At 40.6% G+C, this 10,818-nt stretch overlaps 2 protein-coding genes across 2 annotated transcripts in view; both read right to left on the minus strand.

The window, feature by feature from the left end:
• LOC122811629 (probable E3 ubiquitin-protein ligase DTX3) overlaps window positions 1-10,818 on the minus strand; it is a 1,276,614-nt gene that overhangs the window by 659,089 nt on the left and 606,707 nt on the right. The window lies entirely within an intron of this gene.
• The window catches only part of PIP4K2C (phosphatidylinositol-5-phosphate 4-kinase type 2 gamma), a 722,271-nt gene that overhangs the window by 216,750 nt on the left and 494,703 nt on the right, over window positions 1-10,818 (minus strand). The window contains exon 5 of the mRNA XM_044083605.1: window positions 4,552-4,655. Coding sequence (XP_043939540.1) covers window positions 4,620-4,655 — 36 coding nt within the window. The 3' untranslated portion in view covers window positions 4,552-4,619. The remainder of the gene's footprint in view (window positions 1-4,551; window positions 4,656-10,818) is intronic.

Raw genomic sequence — 10,818 nt, forward strand, 5'->3', positions numbered from 1 at the left:
GCAGATCCAGCTGTCCTTGCACAAACAGGGCAGAATGGACTGAACCATGACCATCCTGAACTTTGTGTGTTGAACTGAACTGATTTGTTCAAACTGCTGAGATCTAAAATCAGTCACCAGTCTCCTGTACTCTTTGGCACTAAAAAGAATCTTGAGTAAGTTCTAGATTCTATCTGGTCTGGTGGGGCCTCTTGGATGCCACTTTTCTTTTGCAGCTTTTATATTTCGAGTGGTGAAGCGGTTAGTGTTGTTGCCTCACAGCAAGAGGTTCTCCAGTTAAATTCTCAGCTGGAGCACCTTCTGTGCGGAGTCTGCATGTCCTCCCCACGGTCAAGTAAACTGAAAGACATGCAGGTAGGTGCTAGAGAGTGTGTGGTGTGCCTTCTTTGAAGGTTGGGAGCTGGGCTGGCAACTCGACACTGTAAAAATTCACTGCCCATCATTAGCGGACCAGAGTTCTGCTGTGGCGACCTCTTATTTGCAGTGGTGATGGACAGGTTGACAGTAAGATTAGACAGGAGGCCCTGTGGACTATGATGTTTGCAGATGACATTGTGATATGTAGTGAGAGTAGGGACCAGGTTGAGGAGACCCTGGAGAGGTGGAGATGTGCTTTAGAGAGGAGAGGAATGAAGGTCAGCAGGGCTAAAACAGAATATATGTGTGTAAATGAGAGGGAGGGTAGAGGAATGGTGAGGATGCAGGGAGTAGAGTTGGTAAAGGTGGATGAGTTTAAGTACTTGGGATCAACAGTTCAGAGTAATGGTGAGTGTGGAAGAGAGGTGAAGAAGAGAGTACAGGCAGGGTGGAATGGGTGGAGAAGAGTGTCAGGAGTGATTTGTGACAGACGGGTACTACTAAGAGTGAAAGGGAAGGTCTACAAGGGGGTAGTGAGACCAGCTATGTTATATGGGTTGGAGACGGTAGCATTGACGAAAAGGCAGGAGTCAGAGCTGGATGTGGCAGAGTTAAAGATGTTAAGATTTGCACTGGGTGTGACCAGGATGGACAGGATTCGGAATCAGTCTATTAGAGGGTCAGCGCAGGTTGGACAGTTTGGAGACAAAGCAAGAGAGGCAAGATTGCATTGGTTTGGACATGTGCTGAGGAGGGATGCTGGGTACATTGGGAAAAGGATGCTAAAGATGGAGCTGCCAGGTAAGAGGAAAAGAGGAAGGCCTAAGATAAGGTTTATGGATGTGGTGAAAGAGGACATGCAAGCGGTTGGTGTGAAAGAGCATGATGCAGAGGACAGGAAGAAATGGAAACATGATCTGCTGTGGCGTCCCCTAACGGGAACAGCCGAAAGAAGAAGAAGATTTCTGCTGTGGCGACCCCTAACCGTGAAAAGCCAAAAGAATGCTGCTGCTTTCCTCTAATTGGGTGGAACATCTGGAAATTTGCATACAGATGGAGGTGGAAGGGAAAAGGGAAATGATATAACCTCTGGAAATAATCCTCTGAACCCACATATCTTTTGTAATATCTAGCCAGGCTCTCTGGTGCAGGGATAATCGACCCCCAACTGCCTCCAGAGGGGGACAATTGGCCTCCATTCATGAGAGGAGGTAGGGTCCATCAGAGAAGGAATCTCTAGTCCCCTGGTTATGTGGGCCTCCTCTGGTGCATGGGTGGTGTCTTCCATTCAAGTTCCCCCCTCTGCCCCTGGAAGAACCATATCCAAGTGGATTTTGGAAAGAAACCTGGGAGTTACCGAACCCCGTCTTTCGGCCACCTCATTGATTCCTTGAAAAGGGGTTCTTTTTGAGGTGATCGAAAAATGTACGCCCACTGCAAAGACGGTCTTTCCATCTTTTTCACGTGTCCTTCACTTTAGGACCAAACAATGAGCTGCCTTCAAAGGGAGCAATGATGAACAAAGATTTGAAGGCTCTGCAAAATCACCCAAGTGCATCCAGGCATGCCTCCTGATGGAAATGCCTGAACTTGCCACCTTTGAGGTTCCTTCAGCTGCATGACAGATGAGCCTCATGGACAAATTAGAAACAGATTGTAGGGTAGCCAACTGAGAAGCCACAGAAGTTGGAGTCTTAGCAGTAGTGGTCCCGAAAGGAAATTTGCCAGTTCCTTTATCAAGTCCTTTTGAAGTCTCAAAGTGTGCTAAGTAGTTCAGCAACCTGAGAACAAAAGATGCTGAAGCACACACACACTTCTCAAATCTATCCAATGCCCTAGACTCCCTGTTAGGGGGATGGACAGAGGAACTCTGCTCAGTAAGTTCCTTCTTGTTGGCTGTCTCCACGACCATAACATCTACTGGCACGCCCTTGCTCCAAAATTCCCTTCCTACAGGTGGTGCCAGAATCTGATCCGGTCTTTTGGGGATTGGCTCAACTGTGTCAAGTTCCTTCCACACCCATCTAGAGATCAAGTCATGAGCTCATCAGACAGCAGTGTTACCCAGGTGGTAGATGGGCCAGTTCCAAAGGCTTCCAGGAATACAGATTCCCCTGGAGAAGGATTATTGGAGGACCAACCACTCCTCTGCTTAAGGATTTTAAGGATGTCTCCAAACAAGATGTCTTCAGGTGGTGATCCTGGGGACCCTTTCCCTTCAAAGTCATGCCTACAGAACGCCCTGTGGTTATCCTTAGTTAGGGAAGCTAATCCGATTCATAGTTAGCTTTGAAGATGCCTCCTCTTGCACTTTTCTCCTCCTAGGGACTTCCTCAGTGGGATGCTCCAGAGAAGTGACTGAAGAGATTTACCCTGCTGGGTAACCAGGAAACTTTGGACTGGCTGTCCCCATGATGTAGAATAATGGGACTCGGGGTGCAGAGACACAGAATCCAGAGAGAAGATCTGAGGGGTAGGATCAGTCTGTCCTGTTGGAGCAGAGAACACACTCTTCACCACCTCAAAGGCAGAGCACTCAGTGGAGAAGGAAGCCAATGGAGAGGAGAAGCCATACTTCCCCCTCCATCATCTCCCCTTACCTAGACGGCAATCCACCCAAGGTGAAGGTCAGAGCACAGCTAACCAATGCTAAGGCTCTGAGGGCAAGAGACTGCTCTGAAAATTTCAGAGTCTACTCTAACACTTCGGATCCGACAGGGACGTTTCTGTTCTGAGAGTTATATGACTCGGAAAACATCAGAGCTGGTGTACTCGTAGAGAGCTTCACAGCTGAAGATACTAACATCTTTTGATCCAAACCGGATGGACCCAGAGAGCTTGGATCCAGGGGCTCTGAAATGACAGGTCGGATGAGAGAAGAAATTGATTTTGTAGGAGTGGTAGAAACACGGGCTTCCTGACCTGAATGGGTAGGAGCCTGAACACCCATCTGTATCTGCTCCAAGACAAATGTCATCATTCTGTCCGCATCAGTCTCAGTCAGACATCTGGAAGAACGAGAGGAAACCACACAGAGACCTAGAGTGCCAGTGTGATTTAACAAAAGGGGAAGGTACACTAGAAGGTACAGGGTCTAATGAAGGGGAACATCTTGCCCTTGGCAAAGGCCTCGGATCCAGAGAACTGGGATCTGAAGCCTTTGTCATCTTAGACGCTGGCTGGGTAGGAGCAGCTTTCGGATCTGACCTATGCTTTTTCTTTGGTGGTTCTGTGGTAGGATCAGATGGAGTGGAAGACCCTGAAGGACTTCGAATACTTAGATGACTACTCTTTTGTCTTGGGTTTGGGGGACTGAGTCCCTGAAATATCTTCTGAAAAAAGATGAGGGGAGTAATCCTTTTAGTATCAAATTGTTCTTCCTATCTGCCACTGCTCACAGATTAAATGCTTTGCACATAGCACAGTATATCTGAAGATGGTCTGGGGCCAAACAGTATATGCATAAAACCTAAACATTTGATAAAGGCAACTTATGCCTGCATTTTTGCATTTCTTAAAGCCAGAAGGGCCTTTTTCAAACATTCTAAAGAATGTAAAGAAAATAAATATGGATTTTTTTTTTAAACTACGACCCACAGGAATACAGAGTTAGAAACAGTTCCAACAATAGTAGTTTAGACTACACTTAGAAAAGTGCACGAGAGAAAAAGGGGATACCAACTATGGTAAGCTAGACTACACAAAAAAAGTCTAAAAAGGGAGGATTTGTAAATAGAGAAACTGTTAAAAGTTAGAGAGTAAAAGATCGAAAAGTAGAAATACACATCACAAAAGTTAAACACTCAAGAGTTTAAGGTGATCACGTGAAAGTGGCAAACAAAATGGGAGTTAATTCAGGGATTAGTGCATTATGGGTAAGGGAGGAGCTTGAGAGCTTTTTGTGGCCACAAGCCAAAATAACAGCAGAGTTGGTTCCAAGGGACGGAACTGGATGCAGCTGTTGAGGAATGAATGAAAACTGACATCAGATCAAGACAGTTACAGAAAACATGGCTGGTCTAATTCAGCTTCACTGATGAGCAAACTCAAAAGCTGTTGACCTACTGTTACTCTGACACTCGCAATGTACCATGTAACAGTACATATCCCGTTTCCAGGCAATTAATATTTTTCTGAAATTTTCTCCAGAAGCACAAAACAATTGCATATTAAATACAAAATAAGGATATTTACCCCATGCTTCACTGTTTTTGCTGCATGTGCCGCTTTCTTTTTTGCATCATATTGGGTTAAAATGTCAATCAACCCCATGAAGTATACCTCTTTTCGGGAGGCACCTTAAGAAAAAAGAATCACATTTTAATTTTGGTTACAGATACAAATTAAAAAAAATGTAAATGGTAAGAATACTAGTTTAATTTTGATAGGAAAACATTGTGCACAGAGTATGTACTGCGTGTGTCACAGAATGAAGGCAGTAATGTAGCACCAGTATGATGGATAAAGGCATGAAGATATAAACATGGACAACTACACCTAAACTTGCATCCATCCTCAAAATGTGGTGTCAAAGTGCATGGCCTATAATTTTCCTGTACTTTACGGATACAAAAGCTTGGTAAAATGTCATTTTAGCGAGACAACAATAAAATAACCAGCACCCAGTAATACGAGACTGTAAAAATTCCTTGAAAGACTTTGCCACTCTAGTCTGCTGACAAGATTATGAAAGACAATACCATAAACTTGATGGAACACTGCAAATGTATACAGATACAAATATATCATTAGTTTGGGGAATGCTTACCTTGGCTGCAGAGCATCATGGAAAAAATTATGAAGAGATGTCAGTAAACAAAATGAAATTAAAATATAGGGATTTTTTATTGCAACATTATGAAGACCATCTTGCAGATGACTCATGCTGCAATTTGAATTTCTACTTCTGCCCCACCCTAACAAAACTCTTGATCTGTATGTTGTATTCACTCTTATAAAATTGAAATTGCACACCCCAGAACAGGATCTAAGCCTTGTGTGAGAATGTCAGAGATTTTTGCTGAAAAAGCTGGTTGACAGCTACAGGAAAATACTTCAAACATCTGTAATTAATCATCCAATATGTGAAAACAATACACTTAAAAAGTAGTTTTTCAGTCTAGTGAAATTTTCTCCATGAAGTAGTGTTTCAAATGGACCAAGGTCTCTAACATTATCAGAGTTCAGTTTTATCTCTTCCCTAATGCAGTAACAGTATTATCGACTGCATGAATAACCCTATTATCCAAGATGAAACGGCAAGAACCATGACCAATGAAAACTGTCAAAAATCAGAAATGTCACATTAAAAACAATGACATTTATGAAAAAAAATTAAAAATGGAAACTGCTTAGGCACACAAAATGTAAACAGTAATCAATTAAATGTACGTATCAACTCTAGAAAATGTTACTTTCTTGTATAAGCAACAGTATGACACTGTCTTCAGACATACTTTTTTGTTGTCCTTTAGACGATTTGCATACAAAAATAAAAAGTTCAACATCTGCTGTACAAAATGGGAGCATTAAGATGTGCAATGCATTTTGCTGGGCTTGCTGCTATTCATCACGATCCATGTTATCAGAAATAGACTATACAGCCATTTTCTTCACATGCCACTAGGAGCTGGACACTTTTGTCAGGCTTTGTAGCTGGCCTACATATAAACATCTGAAATAAACAGTGACAGCTGCTGATGGTCCAAAATGTGCTATTTCAGATGTGAGCTGCAAAGTACGGCCTTATAAAATGCATTGTTATTTAGCCCTATAATGTAGTAAGATTGATGAAGGAAAGCAGTAACACTCATCTTTTGGACATCCAGATAGTGTTACCACTACTATAAATCTTTATTCTATGTAGTTCAATAATCAAAGAACAAATATAGACTCTGCAATTTGTAAAACTGCACAGCTAAGACACTGCACCTGCCTGAAGCCCTTCTGTGAGTTGCACAGGTTTACAGAAGTGTTTAGCTACAAATATTTCATGTCATCACTTTGTTTGGTATTTAGGATGAACTTCAGTCATTTCTAATGTTGATGCATCATGTTCTGTGCAAATATATCTTGTACTACAAGCAGTCTACAAGAAATTCCCCAGCACTTACCAAGGAACACCAACATGTCAGCAGTACACAGATTGGTACATTATACATAACATCCTCCCTTAAGAAACATGTCAGAACCTTGATGAACATTTGATTTTTTTGTATCAAGTGTGAATGAGTAATGTAAGGCATGGCAACATCACATACCAGCTCTGTGATTGCAGTATCTTACAGAACTCCCCCCTACTTTGAGATACAGCAGTTTTTGGAGTTTTATAAGTAGCAGGAATGCTGCAACCCAGCTCATGTCAGAAGGTGAAGATGGTGAAGTCCACATGAATAAAAACACTTCAAAAGTGTAGCAACAAATTTGAGAATTGCTGTTTAATGTAAAAGTTCCACATTACTGTTCATACATGTGAGGATCAATCAGTAATGTACTACAGCTTATTCATGCATTCCCTCCTTACACTGCATTAATTCAAACAGCTGATGAATATGCACCAAGTCTCGGAAGGTATATTAGAGTTGTGTAAAGACTTATCGTAACACTAGATGCTAGAACAAATTGTTCTTGCGGTAATGCTTACTAATGGGAAGCATCCTGGCAAGGAAACTGTACATCCAGCCAGCGTACAAAAGTTTGGTCTCCTTCCTCCCCTGCCTCATGTCCAACATGCAACCTATACACAAGATGACTTGCTGGTACACAAGTAACATATGGACACAAAATTCCTCAGAGTTGAGAGATTCCAAGATGGTGGATGTCCAGTGAACACCCTCTCCATGTGGCTCCTGACAAAAACTGATTAAACGTTAACAGACGCCAACCTACACTTGGATCAAATATTGTAATTATGCAATATCTGCAGAGCTTAACTTAATCAGGTCTAAAGTGAAGTTCCTGTTTATCTTCTGCATCATTTTATCTAAAATAATTGCTGAACAACTCAGAGGCTCTCTAACACATGCATCTCTGGCCTAGTACTATACTGTGTGCAGTCAAAACTTTCACTGGCAGCTTGACAAAATGTCCAAGGAAACAGAAGGAATGGATGTACAGACTACAAAAATGAAACTATCTGCTACAGTTTCACCTTTGAAATAAACTATGGCTAACAGACGAAAAACAACCAAACAGCAGCAAGAAACTACTAAATTAATATAAAACAAAAATCGGACTCCAACATGCATATGAACAAACTTAAACTGGCTTTCTTGCCATGCCAAACAGCAGTTCAAAACTTCTCAGAACTATCCAGCTTTGTAAATGCACTAAATCACAGTGGATTCGTTTTGATCAAATTGAAGCTAAAATACAGACAAATGAAATGCAGATCGAAAAACTACAGAGTAACCTGAACATTAAGAATGCAATGATCATAGATGTACAAAAGAAGCTCCGAGATCTTGAAGCCAGGAGTAGATAAAACAATATCCTTTTAAGAGGTCTACCTGAAAAATATGATCACACTCAACATATCCCTGCAATTAAGTAAATTCTTGAAGCTTTATTACAAAATGTGATTGTTGTTAATATAATTGAAAGAGCTCACCATTCAGTTCGTAAAAAGCAAAACTCTGATGACCCAAGGCAAATCTACGTTAAAATATTAAATTACCAAGACATGCAAAACATACTTCTGTCCATCAAAAAGCAGAAGTGTGCAATCTGGAATGGTCACAGAATCGCACAAGATCTTCCCCCTCAAAAAAAAAAAAAAAACTTGCCCCCATACTGCGCCAATCTAATTGAAAGCAAAATTAAATTCCAATAAAGTTTCCTAACACTTTAATCTTTCAATACAATGACTGCACGTTTTCAGACGACTCACCCAGACAGGCGAAAGCTGCATTTACAGGCCTTTTGGTAAAGCTCTGGACTTCTGATTTTTCTGTTACCACATTGCTGCTATCCTCTTTTCTTAACCGGGAATTACCATTTTTTTTTCTCAAGCGACAGTTGGTTTTGTTAGATGTCTTAATTTAACTGGAAGTGCCCCTTCAGTTGCAAAGTGATGAGCCAGGAACGAAGATGATGTTGGTTATGTTCTAGGCAATATTGTGGGTGACTACTTCCTCTGTCCGCAGTTACGTATAATAGTACTTTCTTGTTTCAACACAAGCTAAGAATTATAGGTTCATGGAGGCTCTTTGGAAAGCAGTGCACAATACAAGAAGAACGCGATCTTCATGGTTTGATGCCTATCCCCACTGCAGTCACTTCAGTAAGAATATATTTCCTCTAACTTAAATCCAACAGTGATACTTCAACCCATGTACCATGTTGGCAGGATCAGAAGAACGTCTAATGGAGGTTTTTTTATGTTCTAATGAAACGATCTCTATGTTTAATTATAAAAATGAACACATGAATAATTTTGCTAGTAGCAGGAAGGTTTTTGCATTCATAATTGTTTGTCTTTCAGGTGGATGTGCTGCTTTTTTGCTTTTGTGGTCATGGTTTTCTGACCTGCGTTTGTGTTCACTGTGTGACAAAAGGTTGCATTTTCAATCCTTGAGGGTTACTGGTGCTTACAAACTTTTATACCTCTCAGCATTTAAACAGTTTTAAATGCAGCGTGAGATGATGAACCGGAGTTTCTTCAGAGCTCTGTTTCTGCGGTTGGCATGTTTGACAGACCATCAGGCTTCCAAGACTTCTGAGGTGTAGTTTTTCTCTCTTCCTTTCATCTCTTTCATTGCTCTATGTTGGAACTAAGTGGAAGGAAATGGGAGATGTGGGGCAGTGGGAGATGACTCACTGTCCTTTCAACTGACATAGCTTGACTGAAAGACTAGTTTAAAAAACATTTTTCCAAACATTGAAAGTGTTCAGAAAAAATAAACGAAGGAGAATTATTAGCGTTTTTGCACGTATGAGGATTTTATCAAAATCGGTAAATGTACATAAAATACTGCGGTGGTGGTTCTGCGGTAGCGTTGTCGCCTCACAGTAAGACATTGTCCTGTTCGATTCTCAGCTAGAGCGTCTTCTGTGTGGAGACATACGTGAATGGGCGTACCTTGGTTGAAGGTTGTGTGTCAGAGCTGGCAACTCGGCACGTAAAAAAAAATCTACTGCCAATCATCAGTGGACCGGAGTTCCGCTGTGGCAACCCCTAACCGGGAAAAGCTGAAAGACACAACATAACATATAAAAACCTGGAAATGTTCGTGCACACTAGTTGCTATCACTCGAATGACTTCAAACATACTTGTGAAAATGTTGCGCATTGGAAGACAAGAAGAGTCACTTATGAGACTAACAACATCTATATAAATCTTTCTGTGAAGTTGAATGACTTGAAACATACTTATGAAAATAACTTAAAAATATAACAAAATCACAACGGAAAGACCAGGCAGGAAAACACAGTCACTGAATCCTCCAGTAGAAAAGATAAAACGTGGTATTTATTACAACAAATGTTAAGCGCTTTTGCAGTTAAGCTTCATCAGACAAAGTAAAAATACTAAAAAGCACTCCGTTTAAACACATAGTAAAAGCCAACATCGAATCACAGGAATACATTAATTGAAAACCAACATCAATTGAAACTAATAGCCAACATTTAAAGATACATTGTTGGTCACAAATCTTAATACTACATGAATGCACATAAAAATAAAAATGTAAAATAATTTGACCTGTCATATAAAACATATAAAAATAATAAAAAATAATAAATAGCAATCACTTCTCAAGTCTTCTCTTCCTTAATAAGGGCTTAATGGAAGCCCTCTCATTTAAACCTCTCCCTCTATCTGCACGAAGCATAATGATCCAGTAGGTCTCCCTGTGTTCTGTAAGGGTAGTAATGTCACCTTCCCTAATACTAGGGAAGATGGTCTCCCCAGCATCCATGACGTGTTTGGAAAGTGCATTGTGTACTGACCCCTTCTTGATGTGATAAACATGTTCTCTCATCCTGTCACGCAACACCCTATTGGTCTTACCTGCATAGGAGTTACAGATGACACACTCTGCTAAATAGACCACATGGGATGTCATGCAATTTGCATGAGCACGGAAAATAAACTCTCTACAGAGGTCAGGATGATGAAAAGAGCTGGAAGTGTTGATAAAAGAACAGAAATTACAATTGCCACAAGGTGTAGTGAGACCCGGAGCAAAGCCTATTGTACTCGGCCCTTTATCATAACAAAGTAGCCTCTTCAAGTTTTTTCTACTCTTGAACAGGAATCTAGGTTTATCACCAACAATCTTACCAATGCCCTCATCAACCTGTAAGGCGGGCCAGTGCTGTGCATATATATATATAGATAGATATATATATATGTGTATGTATATAAATATATATATATATATATATATATATATATATACATACATATATATATATATATATATATATATATATATATATATACACACATATACATA

The sequence above is a fragment of the Protopterus annectens genome, chromosome 9.part0, assembly GCF_019279795.1.
Source record: "Protopterus annectens isolate FY-2018-M chromosome 9.part0, PAN1.0, whole genome shotgun sequence".
NCBI lineage: Eukaryota > Metazoa > Chordata > Ceratodontiformes > Protopteridae > Protopterus > Protopterus annectens.